The sequence below is a fragment of the Geotrypetes seraphini genome, chromosome 3 (genome assembly GCF_902459505.1).
Source record: "Geotrypetes seraphini chromosome 3, aGeoSer1.1, whole genome shotgun sequence".
Lineage (NCBI taxonomy): Eukaryota > Metazoa > Chordata > Amphibia > Gymnophiona > Dermophiidae > Geotrypetes > Geotrypetes seraphini.
In genome coordinates, this window is record NC_047086.1 from 90,769,188 (window position 1) to 90,786,321 (window position 17,134).

At 43.3% G+C, this 17,134-nt stretch overlaps 1 protein-coding gene across 1 annotated transcript in view; it reads left to right on the forward strand.

The window, feature by feature from the left end:
* ATP6V1C2 (ATPase H+ transporting V1 subunit C2) overlaps nucleotides 1-17,134 on the forward strand; it is a 112,663-nt gene that overhangs the window by 41,238 nt on the left and 54,291 nt on the right. The window contains exons 5-6 of the mRNA XM_033939205.1: nucleotides 4,357-4,451; nucleotides 13,512-13,603. Coding sequence (XP_033795096.1) covers nucleotides 4,357-4,451; nucleotides 13,512-13,603 — 187 coding nt within the window. The remainder of the gene's footprint in view (nucleotides 1-4,356; nucleotides 4,452-13,511; nucleotides 13,604-17,134) is intronic.

The window sequence follows — 17,134 nt, forward strand, 5'->3', positions numbered from 1 at the left end:
GGCAAGAGGGGAGTGGAAGAAGGAGGGAGAGAGGGTACATGTATATAAGTGCCTAGAAATACCTCCACTTATTGTAGGTAAAAGTGCCCACAAATGGCCCATGGTGCATATCTTGGCTTCCTTATTAAATGGGGAAGGCTCTTTTCCACCAATAATACACTGCTTTATGGAAATAGCTTTGAAAATTACCCCCATTATGTAAATTCTGAGGTACTCCTGCTGCTATTTGTGCTTGTTGATAAGAAGTAAGTTCTTTCCATCATTATGAGGCTCACAATGCCAAAGAAATCTAATAGGGTAAACTGAAGCCCTTTAGAGTTGAAAGGTCCTGGAAAAAGGATAGCAAATCAGTGTAAAGAAATGTTGATACGGTATCAAGACAGGAGGCAGTTTTCCACTGGAAGCAGCACTATGGTTGGACTCACTGTCATTTATTTAATGCTAGTGGGTGCACACAGTGCTCTACAAATATGTTAGAGACAGTTCTTTTTCAGTAGAGCTTATATAAGAACATAAGCATTGCCTCCGCTGGGTCAGACCCGAGGTCCATCGCGCCTAGCAGTCCGCTCACGCGGCGGCCCAACAGGTCCAGGACCTGCATAGTACTCTTCTATCTATACCCTTCTATCCCCTTTTCTAGTAGGAAAATGTCCAATCCTTTCTTAAACCCCAATACCATACTCTGCCCTATTACGTCCTCTGGAAGCGCATTCCAGGTGTCTACCACACGTTGAGTAAAGAAGAACATCCTAGCATTTGTTTTGAATCTGTCCCCTTTCAACTTCTCTGAATGCCCTCTTGTTCTTTTATTTTTCGAAAGTTTGAAGAATCTGTCCCTCTCTACTCTCTCTATGCCCTTCAAGATCTTGTAAGTCTCTATCATATCCCCTCTAAGTCTCCTCTTCTCCAGGGAAAAGAGTCCCAGTTTCTCCAATCTTTCAGCGTATGAAAGATTTTCCATCCCTTTTATCAGACGTGTCGCCCTCCTCTGAACCCTCTCTAGTAACGCCATGTCTTTCTTAAGGTACGGCGACCAATATTGGACACAGTACTCCAGATGCGGGCGCACCATCGCCCGATACAACGGCAGAATAACTTCTTTCGTTCTGGTAGTAATGCCCTTCTTGATTATACCTAGCATTCTATTCGCTCTCTTAGCGGCCGCTGCGCACTGTGCCGTTGGCTTCATTGTCATGTCTACCATTATCCCCAAGTCCCTTTCTTGGGTACTCTCTTTCACTAATATCCCTCCCATCGTATAGTTGTACCTCGGATTTCTAGTTCCCACATGTAATACTTTACATTTCTCAACATTGAACTTCATCTTACAATCTACAGGAGACTGTGAGGATTTTGTTTTCATAAAATGGCTAAAACTTACAGGGCTGTGATCAGGATAAATTGTAGCTAAGACTCAAATTGTAGCTAAGACTTAAAAGCCTCAAAAGGTAAGTTTTTAGATGAAATTTACGAAAGAGCAAAGAGTGTTGCACACTAACTCAGGAGTTCTGTTCTAAGTGCAGTATGTTGCAAACTTTTTAAGATACTGGTACACTAATCTCAAGGCTGCGGCTGGAGGGCACTCAGAAATGCACGGATGTCGATGCAGTGATGTCACGTGCATGTGTGATGTCATCACGTCGACGGCCACGCATGTTCTCCAGCTGTGGCCCTGAGCCTCCTATTACCGCCGTTGGGGGGGGGGGAGGGATTTGTGCTGCAGAATGAGAGGTGAGGAGAAGGAGCAGAAGTGCCGGCGAGGAGGAGAGGTGCCAGATGACTGATTACAGGATGTGCCTCTCGCTGCGAGAGGCACGTCCTGTAAGCAGGCAGCCAGCCACCAGTGCCTCTCCTCCTCACCGGCAGCTCGGGGCACACTTGGAATCCTCTGGGGCAGACTAGTGTGCTGTGGCACAAGTTTGCGATACACTGGCGTAGTACAACAAAGTGGCAACTACTGAGTTGGGAGTTGGCTGTGGAGGAGAAATACACAAATAACAGTGACATGTCCTATAAGTGAAGTTCAGAAAAGTGGGGAAGTTGGGGCATGAGGAGAGGTAGTTAGATGCTGAGCTACATTAATACCAGTGGACCCCCCCCCCCTCTGCTGGCAAAGGTTGCAGGGAGGGTTGGGAGTATCCGGCAGGACGGACTTGGCATCCCTCCTGCCGGTGAAGGTTGCGGGGGGGAGGGGGGGGGTATCTGGCAGGAAGGACTGGGCATGCCTTCTGGCCGCAAAGGTTGCGGAGTGGTTCAGGGAGGTCCAGCAGGAGGAGTGTGTGGCGCAGTGGTTGGATCTACAGCCTCAGCACCCTGGGGTTGTGGGTTCAAACCCCGCGCTGCTCCTTGTGACCCTGGGCAAGTCACTTAATCCTCCATAGCCCCAGGTACATTAGATAGATTGTGAGCCCACCGGGACAGAGAGGGAAAATGCTTGAGTACCTGATTGTAAAAACAGCTTAGATAACCTTAATAGGCGGTATATAAAATCCTAATAAACTTAAGAAACTTAAACTTAAACTGGGTATGTCTCCTGCTGGCGAAGAGATTGCGGGGTAGTTCAGGGAGGTCTGGCAGGAGAGACTTGGCATGCCTCCTGCTGGCGAAGGTTGTGGGGGATTCGGAGGTGTCCAGCAGGAGGGACTGGGCATCCCTCCTGCTGATGATGCTTGCAGTGGGGATTTGCAGCGGTTTGGGCAGGAGAGATTGGGCATCCCTCCTGCTGCGATTGTTACGGGGGTGGGGGGGGGGACAGGTTGCCTGGGCTGCTGAGCTGATTGTGGCAGCCATGATCAGCTCAGCGGCCCAATCCAGAACTTATACCTGTTTTGACTTGGTCTAAGTCAAAACATATAAGTTCTGTCCAGGCAACCTGTTAGTCATCTGGCAGCAATAATTGAAAGTTTAAGTCTAGGTCTGCCCACATTCCGCCCTAACCACTCCTTGGTAAATGCACCTTTTCAATCTGGGTGCACAGCGGCAATGAAAAGGCATAAGTTGCTTTTAGATTCATCTAAAACTTGTTTTGATACTTTGATGACCTGCCTTTTTGATCATCCAAGTGCCGATTTAAGTGTTTTTTAAAGATGTATTTTCTTTTTTATTATGAGCCCCTTAGCATCCAGCATCCTAGTGGCTACCTTTAAGCGGCCTTTATAGAATTACCTCATTTTCTTAATACAGTGGAACCTTGGTTTACGAGCATAATTTGTTCCAGAAGCATGCTCATAAACCAAAATACTCGTATATCAAAGCGAGTTTCCCCATAGGAACTAAGGGAAACCCGCTTGATACGTTCCCACCCCCCCACCCATCCCCAAGGCCAGCGATGCTGCTCTACCCCCCCCAAGAACTGGCCTAGCTCCCCCCGCTCATGAAGGCCCCCCTCATGGTCCGCAATCCCCTCCTCGTGATCCACCATCCCCCCGCTCGTGGCGCCCCCCCTGCGATCCAGCACCCCCCCACTCACGTTGCACCCCCCCCCGCCGCAATCTGAGATTCTCGGAGAGAACGGGAACCCGAAGACCTTGAGCATGCGCAGATGCTCAAGGCCCAGTGCAAAGAAGAAGGCAGATCATCGGGCACCGTCACCGGCATATCCTGTGCGTTGGTGCCGGTGCCAAATGGGGGTAAGGAATGTGATCGGGTGGGTGAGTGGGTGCCTGGGGGATGCTGGATTGTGGCGGAGGGGGGGTGTGACGCGAGCAGAGGGTGCCGGATCATGGGGGGGGGGGTGCTCATAAATTGAGGCATGCTCCGTTTCTGAGATGCCGATTTTACGAATGTTTTGCTCGTCTTGCAAAACACTAGCAAACCGGTGCACTTGTAAACCGAGGTACCACTGTACTATGATTTTTCCTCTGATATTTTTATTATTTTTATGTTGACAACTTTCACATCCTACCTCTCTATATCAGAAATTTCAACAGGAATCCAATCCCAAACCTGGGGAAGCTGCTACTTATCCCTAGGGGTAAGTAGTATAGAATCATGACACTTTTGGGGATTCTGCCAAGTAGCGTGTGCTTAAATTTTTTTTAACAGGTACTAATTAACTTTAGTGCACCTTAATTTGTTATTGCACACTAAAAATTCTCTATTAAATTGAATATGTGAAACTAACCGGAAAACACATGAGAAACAAGAATACTACATTGGAAACAAAACTAACAGAATTTGTCTTGCCTATGCACATCCATACTGAGTTTCATGAGGACAGACCATTGAGTAATATTTCTAGATTGTATATTGATGAAGCTGTTACGTTACCTGTTTATAGCAGGGCTAGATCACTTACTTTGCATACAATCTGCTTGTATGTGCATAAAGGTCTAACAAAGTTTTTCATCATTTTAGTTGATCTGATTACCTACCTGACCCGTTTTGAATGGGACATGGCAAAATATCCAATAAAGCAACCGCTGAAGAATATCATGGATTCATTATTAAAGGTACTTCACACTTTATATGTCAAAAAGTCTGGCAGAATATTAAGCATAAAACTGCTTATGCTGTTTTAGGTTTGTCAGCTATTATGAATAATGAAGGGCATACATTTGGTTGGCATCCTATCTCTGTACTGTCATGTGATTACTCTGATTCATGCACTCTGGATCATCATGTGAGGATGATGGTGATTATTCCCGATTTAGTGAGAGATCCCCATGCATCCTGACACAAAGCACCCGACTACTGAATAAGAGGCAGAAACCATAAAGGCCAGGACTGAATTTCAGTCTTCTTGTGACATAGAAAGCAGATGTCTCTGAACCTTCACACTAAGCCCAAGATTCTGTATAGATCAGTGTTTCTCAACTCAGTCCTGGAGTACCCCCTTGCCAGTCAGGTTTTCAGGTTATCCACATTGAATATGCATGAAAGAAATTTGCATATAATGGAGGCAGTGTATTCAAATCAAGTTCATGCATATTCATTGTGGATATCCTGAAAACCTGACTAGCAAGGGGGTACTCTAGGACTGAGTTGAGAAGCAAAGGTATAGGTCACCCAAAGTTGGATGTGATATTTTGGGAATGGATCCCAGATCCACTTTTATACTAAATAGCTAATTAGACAATAATAACTGATTATTGGGGATAACGAGCACTTAGTTGACAGTAATTAGGAGTTACATGCGGACCTACCCTATACTCTATTCTATGACATGTGTGCCTAAATTTTATAGTGCACAACTTCAAAGGGGGTGTGGCCTTGGGAGAATGAGCAGGCCAGGGGCATTTCCAGAAATTAGGTGGAACTGAGAAAGAGGCTGAAAGCAAATGTTATTTATTTCCATTGGAGAAAATATTCTGAATATTCTTTTCAAGGAACCATGGCTAATCCTTAACTCATTTAGATACTAATCAGGAGAGGAAACTGGATTACTAGGTACTAGGGTACCACTTACTAGAAGGCCAAATATTTGGCATGATTTAAATTTAGGGGCCTTTAAACTTCACAAGGACTCGTATGAAAGGCTGATATAGAATAAACTTTTTTGTTGTTAGTCGGATGACTTAGCTGCTTCTAACAAAGGAAACTCTGAGCCAGTGAATCCATCATGCTGAGAATATAAAACAATTGGTCATGAAATCCCATATAGACAATCCCCCTCAAACAATCTGAAAAATAAAGGGGAATGTACGGTAAAACGAAGCTGGATATTCAAAAGGATGTACCTGTATAGTGACTGATCTGTAAATTTTTAGATGCACTGTAAGAGTAATTTTATAAGTGTGTGCCTATATATTTGGCACCTGGTATAAATGTGTGCATCTATGTGCTAGAGATAATTTACATACATTATTTATTTATTTTTAAATGTTAATCTTTTATTAAGAAAACAAATCAGATACAAACCAAACATTACACCGTGAACATCAACCAATATTGAACAGACACCATAATGTAATCAATAGAATAAACAGAAAATAAAAGAAAACCCCAATCACATCAAATTATCCACTGCCAAGTCACTTCATTCATGAAACCTTAATCTAATGAAAAAAAAGATGAGATCCAAACACTGTAGACCTATAAATTCCTCCATTGTATATAGGAGTTCATGTTTTATGGAAAAGTGAAAGTTTTGGTTTTTAGTTTTGGTTTATTTATATCCCGCCCTTACCCAGGGCAGGTTACAAAGTTACATACAAAATTACGTACAAAAATACATACAAGATCAATAATAAATACACCCACAAAACAGAGCAAAAGATACAAACAATAAAATACATAGGCGACCAGCACCTTACTGTCATCATCTCCTTTTCATTAATAACACAGTCTCATACACTGTATTTCATCTGGTAAAAAAAGATGCCATTTCAGCAATCTTTTAAAGTTCTGTATGTTCTGTTGCCAACGAATGTATTCATGGGGATTGTTCTATTTCCTAGACCCTATACAATGGAACATTGTTAGCCTCAGCTCTTTTACGGATGGAATTTGAAGCTAATTGTTCTGCAGATCGAAAGGGACGAGACGGAACACGTGGCAGAATGCTCTCAACAAGATGTTTAGGAGCCAAGTTGTGCAAGCACATATAAACAGTTAGTAATACAGTAGTACTTTGGTTTACGAGCATAATCTGTTCCAGGATCATGCTCGTAATCCAAAACGCTCATTTATCAAAGCAAAGTTCCCCATAGGCTTTAATGCAAACTCAGAAGATTCGTTCCACAACCAAAGTTTGCAATGGTGGCCCAGGAGTGAGTACCTGCCTGCGGATGCTGCAGCGATTCCAAAGTGGTGCCTTCCTTCCCTCGGGGTCCCCGTGTGGCTGCCCTCCCGCTTCGGACAATGCCTCTGCCGTCCGTCAGCGACTCCCGGCTCCCGATCCAAGCCGGCCGCCATCCTGAATGAGCATGCGCGCAGCTTCACCTCTCCTCTCCTAAGTCAGCTGCTGCCCCAACAACATGCTCACCACGTACAAGCACGCAGGACGTATAATCTATCAGGCATTCCCAAACACTTAAGTGTTGCAGAGAAAAAAGGACAGGACACTCTTATCAAAGGCTTTTTCAGCATCAACAGAAAGTATCAATGCCAGTATTTTAGCCTTCTAAAACTCACAAATAAAGTGTAAAGCCCGCCGCCTATTATAGGGCTGTCTTCCCTGTATAAATCCTATCTGATCAATATTTCCAATACCCCCCTCCCCCACAGATTCTATGACTCGCCATTCTATCTCATCCACGGTGTGATGTTTAAGCATCCAGTGATGCACCAAAGGTGCCTTTTCATTCTGAGTGACAATACAAGATTTGTGTTCGTTCAACCTGATCTTCACTGGCCTGTTAGTGCGTCCTATATATACTAATCTGCAGGGGCAAACTATTGCGTAGACTACACCAGCGATGTTACAATTGGTGTTGTATTTCGCTGTAATGGTATATTTCTTCTTGAGAATCGGTGCTAAGTGTGATTGTGTAAAGGGCATGCCAATTTTGAGCGCCATTTATAGAATTATTTTCTATATGTATAATGCTGCTCAAAATTCTTATTACAACACTTAATACAAGCCCCAAAAGCTTCAAATATAGCTATTACTATAATTTTCTTGATCCTCAGCTACTTTCAACAGTGTTCAGTTGCTTAATGCTTCAGCCACACTCGTCATTGGATCTTATTTTTATATATTTTTTTCTTCTATTACTCCTACTTTTTATTCAAGTTTCTAGACAGTTTATATATGTCCACTTATCTGAATCATGCCTTGTTATGGATCACCTCTCCCAACATGTCCATGTTTTAAAAAGATTCTCCTCAGGGTCGAGGTTTCTCCATTATTCTTTTCTCGAAAGGGTCCAGAGAAGAGCGACTAAGATGGTTAAGGGGCTGGAGGAGCTGCAGTACAGCGAAAGATTAGAGAAACTGGGCCTCTTCTCCCTCGAACAGAGGAGATTGAGAGGGGACATGATAGAAACATTCAAGGTACTGAAGTGGATAGACTTAGTAGATAAGGACAGGTTGTACACCCTCTCCAAGGTAGGGAGAACAAGAGGGCACTCCCTAAAGTTGAAAGGGGATAGATTCCGTACAAACGTAAGGAAGTTCTTCTTCACCCAGAGAGTGGTAGAAAGCTGGAACGCTCTTCCAGAGGCTGTTATAGGGGAAAACACCCTCCAAGGATTCAAGACAAAGTTAGACAAGTTTCTGCTGAACAGGAATGTGCGCTGATGGGGCTAGTCTCAGTTAGGGGGCTGGTCTTGGCCCAGAGGGCCGCCGCGTGAGCGGACTGCTGGGCATGATGGACCACTGGTCTGACTCAGCAGTGGCAATTCTTATGTTCTTATGTTCTTATAATATATAACAATATTATTAAATGCCAGTTGCATAGTATTTTCATAAAAAAAATACTTCCCATACTTTCAAGCTAATACAATTAATTTAAACAACTTACTTGAAAAAAGATTTTCTTTTAGCAAACTGAAAGCAATTTCATTAATAGCAGTGGAAACCAACAAAACGGCTACTGCCTTACTTCCTGTAGTGAGTCGGCATCTGACTTCAGTTACGTTACATTACAGTATATTTATAGACTGCAAAACCTTCCAGATCGATGCGGTTTACATAAGCGAATTATAAAATTTGTGACTTAATTATTAATTTCCAAAAAATCTTACAAACAAAGATGTTTTCAATAATTTTCAGAAGTGCAGATAGGAGCCTGAGGTAGCAAACAAGATACGTAACTTGGAATCCTGACTGGCTGCCTGGAATGTAAAAATTTCTTGTACACAGGCAGCCACTCACTGAAGGAAATACAAACATTGAAGTAATCCACAGTTCTACTTTATAGATCGCAAATTGATCCAGCAAATAACTGGGGGCTTGACCGTGTAAGGCTTTATAACATAAAGTCCCAAATTTAAATAATACCCTGGCCTCAAAAGGCAACCAATGCAGCTCTCTATAATAGGGAGTAATGCGATCTGACATTCTCAAATTAAAGAAGCATAACTTAACCAAGATAGTAGTAAATGTTTTCATAGATAAATTCTTATCCAGATACATACCCAGGATTTTAATTTCTGAGTCGATCCTATAAGTAATCCCATTTAATGTCAAAACTTTTTCCGTAGTTTTGCTAGAAGGAGAAGCATAGAAAAATTTAGTTTTGTCTGGGGTAAGTTTTAATTTGTGTTCCCTCATCCAGTTGTTCACAGTAAGAAAAATTTCATTAATAGAATTTAAAGATGCTGAAACATCAAACTAATAGGAACAACGATAGTAATATCGACGGCATAACTGAATACTTTCAGATTAAACGAAGATAGTATCTGACTTAAAGAAGCAAGATAAATATTAAAAAGGACAGGAGAAAGTGGGGAACCCTGTGGGACCCCCACATGGGTTACACCAGATATTAGAATAGGACCCAAGGAAGTTCACTTGATATGGTTGAGATTTCAAAAAAATCCTGAAACCATTGAAAAACCTTCCCTGTAATTCCCATGACATCAAGACATCCAAGTAAAGCATCATGATCAACGAGTTCCACCCTTTTTTTTAAAGACCCACTCACAACATTTCAGCATCCAATAGAAATGCACTGCAATAAAATCCGTCATTCAGCTTCACATAATCAAATCAAAGACCAGCTCTTCATTCAAGGGAATTCAAATGGAAAATCCATTTTTGTTCTTTTACATTTAAAGTTTTTAAAAATATATTTTGGCTTTTCACACCTTCACTCCAGAGCTTCACTGATTCTTCTTTTTCTGTAACTACTTGCCTCATCTTATCTCATTTACTGATGTGGTAAGGCTGGGCACCATGGCTCTCTTTCTGGATATTGTCTCCAAAAAGCACCTGCAGTGAATAAGGTGTGAGAGGAAGCATGGTTAGAAAAGAAGGGGAAAGAGGAGGGAGTGAATTAAGTGCATACAAGAGGAGTGTCCGAAGCTTTTTGGCATCCTGAGTGATCTGCTTGTGCAGCTATATATTAAGCAAATTGGTTCATAGACAATCCCACGAAAGACAAAGGCGCACGCCGACAACTGAGCGCAAGACGAAGGAGCGCGCCGAAGAAAATTACAGTTTTTAGGGGCTCCGACGGGGGTTTTTGTTGGGGAGCCCCCCCAGTTTACTTAAAAGAGATTGCGCCGGCGTTGTGGGGGGTTTGGGGGGTTGTAACCCTCCACATTTTACTGTAAAGTTAACTTTTTCCCTAAAAACAGGGAAAAAGTGAAGTTTTCAGTAAAATGTGGGGGGTTACAACCCCCCACACCCCCCACAACGCCCCCACAACGCCCCCACAACGCGGCGCGATCTCTATTAAGTAAAGTAGGGGGGTTCCCCCCCACACCCCCCCTGTCGGAGCCGTAAAAACAGTAATTTTCGCGGTGCGCACCTCTGCGCTGTGCTCAATTGTCTGGGCGCGCCTTTGTCCCGGCGCGCTTTTGACCTGACACCAGCAAAGGTTCATAGACAACCCCGCGAAAGACAAAGGCGTGCGCCGACGACTGAGCGCAAGATGGAGGTGAAGTAGGCCGCTGTCTAGGCCTACCTCGAAATGGAGACTCCACACACTATATACTGGTTTCAATAGGTATATATTTATTAGCAAATCAGTAACAGCTTACAAGAATAAATAATTCAGCATATAATGTAACAGATGTGATCCTCAGGCTTGAGGGTCCTCTGATGTCTGTTCTGATTACTTCTGCTTATAGGCCTGGTTTTATACATTTCTTGGTGGTCAATACCACGTTAGCCTAAATCACATGATACATCTTTATTGGTTATTTTTCTTATACGTCAATACATAAGTAGATTCATTTATTGGCTTATCTATTTGTGTCATCTTATACGTCTGTTCAGTTTGCCGTAAGGCCTAACCCTTTCCTGCAAATGCCCTTTTCCCTTTACCATATATGCAATTCCGAGTCCAAAATTCCTTCTCTGCTGTGGTAACACATGATATATCTTGCTAAATAATGTTCCTGAGTACTCTGTTTTTCTGACCATGAGCTGTGTTCCTCTTTGCATAATATCCGGCCAGGTGCCATGCATCGGAATTTAAGTCTTGTTTCTTACAAGTTTTTGCTTACCATAGCTAACTCAGAAACAGAATATTTCTCAATCACTATAGGCCAGCTGGCAAGTGGGTTATGAAATATCTTTCACAGTTAATATACTGATTTATTAGAGCAAGAGGGAGGGGAGGGGGTTTTTCTCTTGTGAGGTCTGGTTACTTCACCTTTATCCAAAGGACTTATCTTGCTTCACCTGTATCTCACCAGGACTTCTTCTTCGTCTCATCCTCTTTTCCCTCTCAGAGGCGCACGCCGAAGAAAATTACAGTTTTTAGGGGCTCCAACGGGGGGTTTTGTTGGGGTCTTCTCATTGAAAATGTTTTCAATTACATTTGGTTATAATCCTTGATATATCACATTACATTCTGGGGCATATTTTGATCACTCTTCCCTCTATTTTTGAAATCTGAATTGATCCTAGTGCTCAGTCCCTGAAATTCAAGACTACACTTATCTTCAGTGTAAACCTAAACCACAGAGGTACTGTGCTTTTAATAACTAAGTGGATGACATTCCAGCCAAGTTTCCATCACACAGGTAAAAAGTCTAGCCATTCATCTCATCCACACAGTTGCACCATTCTTGTAGTATTGCATAGACTTTGGGCCTTTTGGCTCAGGGGATATGTCAAACCCCTCCCTAGCCTTTTAACCTAAGGTCAAAGTTCAATTCCAACTCAGATGAATAGAAAATTAAAAGGTGACATGTGAAATGGGGTTTCAGTTCAGCAGAAGCATTCCTGTCAGATTCATATATTTCTATTTATTTTAAATATTTATTTTCTGCTGAATGCTCTGTATTAGTCATATCAGAAAAAAGAACAAATCTTTACTCTCTTCATCCAATCTGACATGTATAATTATTGTCCAAGAGCATCACATAAAAGCAATCCATATATTTGACCCTACTATTGATAGTACTTGACATACTCCCAATCTGTGCACAAATTTTAGTGATGAAATATTCAATTGCCCTGATCCTATGATCTCAGTGGACTATTTGGGGAGGGAATTCTGTGCATATGTGCATAGCAGCATTTGCACAGAATTCCCTACCTATGCAGATTGGTACAATTCTGGCCGTCAGCACAACTTGGCAAGGCACTGTGGCATGGCTTGGCCTCACTGCCTTCCTCCCTCCCTCCCTCCCTTTATGCTGTAATCAAGGAGAGGCACGACTGCATTTTAGGCTTGTCCTCCTCCTCCTCCTCTGCCAGCTTAGACCTGTCTGTTCCTTTAACTTGCACATTCAAAGGAACAGTCAGGTCCAGTAAAGCAAAATAAGATGAAAAGGCCTGATGTGGAGCTGTGCACTGCCTTTTGTTGTGTCATCAGGGGAGAGCAGCCGAAGAAAGGTGGGTGAGGTAAGTGTGCAACATGAGGAAGGGGAAGAGCTGGAGAAAGATGGATGAGGTGTGTATGTACCATGGGAGAGGAGAAGAGCTGGAGAAAGGTGTATGTGCCATGGGAGAGGGGACGAGCTGGAGAAAGGTGTATTGCCATGGGAGAGGGGACGAGCTGGAGAAAGGTAGATGAGGTGTGTATGTGCCATGGGAGAGCTGGAGAAAGGTAGAAGAGGTGTGTGTATGTACCATGTCTATTGGACCAGAGAAAGATGAATTGTAGGTTTGCCTTTTGGAAGGAGATAGAGAACTCAGGAATGGACAGCATCTAGGGTCTTTTGGGAAGGGAAGAGAGAAAAGAGAGGGCAGTGAATGCTGAGAAATAAGGGGAGAGAACTGTAGAAAGCAGAGAGCTACTAGACAGTAGAGAGGGGAAGAAAAAAAAAAGAGATATTCATCCTGGAGAAGGGGCAGAGAAAGCTGGAGGCTGAACTTACCAGAGAGGTGGAATGGAAGGAATACAAACTAAGAGAGCTGGAAAAATTGGAACCACAGTTAGGAAAGAGCTGTGCTGGTGGTAGTTTATCATGCCTGGGAGAAGAGTTAGCCCATATAAGGGGAGAATTCTGCACAATAAAAAAAATCACAAATGTACAGAATTTTCAAATATTGTATGCAGAATCTCCTCAGGAGGATCTCTCATATAGCAGGTTAAAAATGTTATAAAATAAATAATTTTTTTTTTTTTTTAATTCTTTATTCATTTTCAAAATTACATTAAATGTATATATATATTCAGTCACATTAACAATAAATATATCATTTAACATTCTATCATTTGTACAGTACATAAATTTTTATCCCTCCCCCTTCCAACCCCTCCCTACCATATATTCCATAATCATATAAAAAACATATTAATAAAATATCCCTCACCCTACCCAAATTAATTGATACATTAATCATTCTGTAAAGTCTGTTGCACTTTTCATTACCTGACATTCAAGGAACCCTTGGTGTAGTATTTTTTTTTTTCAGTGTATTCAGACTACTTCTGCACACTTTTGTATTTTTACTATTATGCTCTTTGATCTTATAAATAATAATAAATTATTTTTTATGTTCAGCAAATGTCACAGATAGATGCTGATCTCAAGTCTCGGGCAACAACATACAACAACATCAAAGGAAACTTGCAAAGTCTGGAAAGAAAAACTGTGTATGTATGATCATTTGTGAGAGTGTTTTTATCTTTTGCTCATAGTCATTCTACTTTAAAAAACAAACAAACCCAAAACAACCACAGACTTTCAGTTCTGTATTATGACATATGTATCATCCAATGCAATCTAGAGGGAGTGTGGATTTGCAACCATTTCACAAAAGGAACATTTCTGAGTATGATTCAGCCATGTGCATGTCAGCCCTAGTGGCATAGCCAGAAAGCCAAAGTTGAGTGGGCCTGAGCCCAAAGTTTCTCTGCCCTACCCAACCCCCACCTCAAAATATAAATACGTTAGTTAATGAGGATCCCAAAGCTCTGTCAGCTGAAGACTTTCTCTGAAGAGGACCAAAACTCCCTCTGAGTAAGCTTTGCAGGCAGTAGCAATGTCCCTAAGTTACCCATAGAAACATAGAAACATAGAAATAGACGGCAGATAAGGGCCCACGGCCCATCTAGTCTGCCCACCTTAATGTCCCTCCCCTACCTTTGCCCTGTGAATAGATCCCATGTGCCGATCCCATTTGGCCTTAAAATCAGGCACGCTGCTGGCCTCAATCACCTGTAGTGGAAGACTATTCCAGCGATCAACCACTCTTTCAGTGAAAAAGAATTTCCTGGTGTTACCTCGTAGTTTCCCGCCCCTGATTTTCAACGGATGCCCTCTTGTTGTCGTGGGACCCTTGAAAAAGAAGATATCTTCCTCCGCCTCGATGCGGCCCGTAAGATACTTGAACGTCTCGATCATGTCCCCCCTCTCTCTGCGCTCCTCGAGCGAGTATAGCTGTAATTTGTCAAGCCGTTTTTCGTATGGTAGATCCTTGAGTCCCGAGACCATCCGGGTGGCCATTCTTTGCATCGACTCCAGTCTCAGCACATCCTTGCGATAATGCGGCCTCCAGAATTGCACACAGTATTCCAGGTGGGGCCTCACCATGGATCTATACAATGGCATAATGACTTCCGCCTTACGACTGACGAAACCCCTTCGTATGCAGCCCATGATTTGTCTTGCCTTGGACGAAGCCTGCTCCACTTGATTGGCAGACTTCATGTCCTCACTGATGATTACCCCTAAGTCTCGTTCTGCTACCGTTTTTGCTAGGATCTCGCCATTAAGGGTATAAGACTTGCATGGATTCTGGCTGCCCAGGTGCATAACTTTGCATTTTTTGGCATTGAAGTTGAGTTGCCATGTCCTAGACCATCGCTCCAGTAGGAATAGGTCGTGCATCATGTTGTCGGGCACTGAATCTTCGTCTGTTGTGCATTTGCCCACTACATTACTCAGTTTGGCGTCATCGGCGAATAATGTTATTTTACCTCGAAGCCCTTCTGCCAAGTCTCTTATAAAGATGTTGAATAGGATTGGGCCCAAGACTGAGCCCTGTGGTACTCCACTAATCACCTCCGTCATTTCGGAGGGGGTGCCGTTCACCACCACCCTTTGGAGCCTACCTCCAAGCCAGCTCCCAACCCATTTCGTCAATGTGTTACCTAATCCTATAGAACTCATCTTGCTCAGTAACCTGCGGTGTGGTACGCTATCGAATGCTTTGCTAAAGTCCAGGTACACGATGTCCAGGGACTCCCCTATATCCAGCTTCCCCGTTATCCAGTCAAAGAAGCTGATCAGGTTGGATTGGCAGGATCTCCCCTTAGTAAATCCATGTTGTCGGGGATCCCGTAGATTCTCCTCATCCAGGATCTTATCTAATTGGTGTTTGATTAGAGTTTCCATTAGTTTGCTCACTATCGATGTTAGACTCACTGGTCTGTAGTTTGCTGTCTCCATCTTTGAGCCTTTCTTGTGGAGTGGAATGACGTTAGCCGTCCTCCAGTCCAACGGGACGCTGCCTGTACTAAGGGAGAGGTTGAAGAGCGCGGACAGTGGCTCCGCCAAGACATCACTCAGCTCCCTAAGCACCCTGGGGTGCAGGTTGTCCGGCCCCATTGCTTTGTTAACCTTGAGCTTTGACAGCTCACCGTAGACACTGCTGGGCGTAAACTCAAAGTTACTAAACGGGTCAACTGAGCCAACCCTTGTCTGTAGCTGAGGGCCGAGCCCTGGCGCTTCTCGGGTGAAGACTGAGCAGAAGTATTCATTTAATAGTTGGGCTTTTTCCGAATCCTTTTCCACATAGTCTCCGTCTGGTTTCCTAAGACGTACAATCCCGCCTGAGTTTTTTCTTCTATCACTGATATACCTGAAGAAGGATTTATCTCCCTTCTGGATGTTCTTTGCTAGAGACTCCTCCATGAGGAATTTAGCCTCCCTGACTGCTGTTTTGATGGCTTTTGATTTGGCCAGGTAGTCTGCTCTAGAGTCCTGCTTCCCTGATTGTTTGTAAGAGATGAATGCTTTTTTCTTCTCCTTGATCAGGTCTGAGATCTCCGCAGTAAACCACTATGGCTTATTGTTCCTTCGCCGTTTACTTACTGATTTTACATAGCGGTTTGTTGCTTCTTGTATGGTTGCTTTCAAAGTCGACCACATGTCTTCCACGTTATCGGTTTCTTCTTGGCTTTGTAGCGCCTGGTGAACGAAGTCTCCCATTTCTTTGAAATTTGTGTCCTTGAATTTGAGGACTTTGGTTAGTGTAGTAGATTTAGTGAAACCTTTCCTGATATTGAACCATACCATGTTGTGGTCACTGGAGGCCAATGTGTCGCCCACCGAGACCTCTGTGACACTTTCTCCATTGGTAAGTATCAGGTCCAGTATTGCCTGATCCCTTGTCGGTTCCAACACCAGTTGCCTGAGGCTTGCTCCTTTCATAGAGTTTAATAGCCTCCTGCTGCTGCCGGAAGCAGAGGTAAGTGGAACCCAATCCACATCAGGCATGTTGAAGTCACCTAGCAATACTGTGTCCCCAGGCAAGGTGATATTTTCTATATCTTCGATTATTTCCATATCCAGGTCATCCTGTTGTCTTGGGGGTCTGTAAATTACGCCAAGATACAAGCATTTGTCCTTCCCTCTGGCCAAATTAACCCAAAGGGATTCCCCAGTATACTGGACATCTGAGATTCTCGTGACCTTAATGTCATCTTTAGTATATAATGCTTCACCCCCTCCCTTCCTACCCTCTCTGTCCCGGCGAAGCAAGTTGTAACCCGGTATGACCATGTCCCACCCGTGGGAGTCTGTGAGCCAGGTTTCGGATATCGCCACCACATCCAGGTCGGCATTCCTTATTTCTGTTTCCAATTCCAGGATCTTGTTTCCTAAACTGTGTGCGTTGACGTACATAGCCCTCCATGCTATATTTTTGTTATGTCTCAGTGGGGATATTCCTGTTTGAGCTATTTGAACACCTTTAGCATTGTTTGTGTTATTTGTGCTTTCCTGAGGCTCAGAACCACAATGTGTACTCCCCATATACCCAGAACTACAGTGTGTACTCCCCCTAGACCCGGAATTACAATGTGACCCATAAATATGATGTGACCCTACTCCCGACTCAAAAGTGTGTGCACTCACCCCTGACCCAGAATTTCGGTGTCTACTTTCCTCAGCCTCATAAA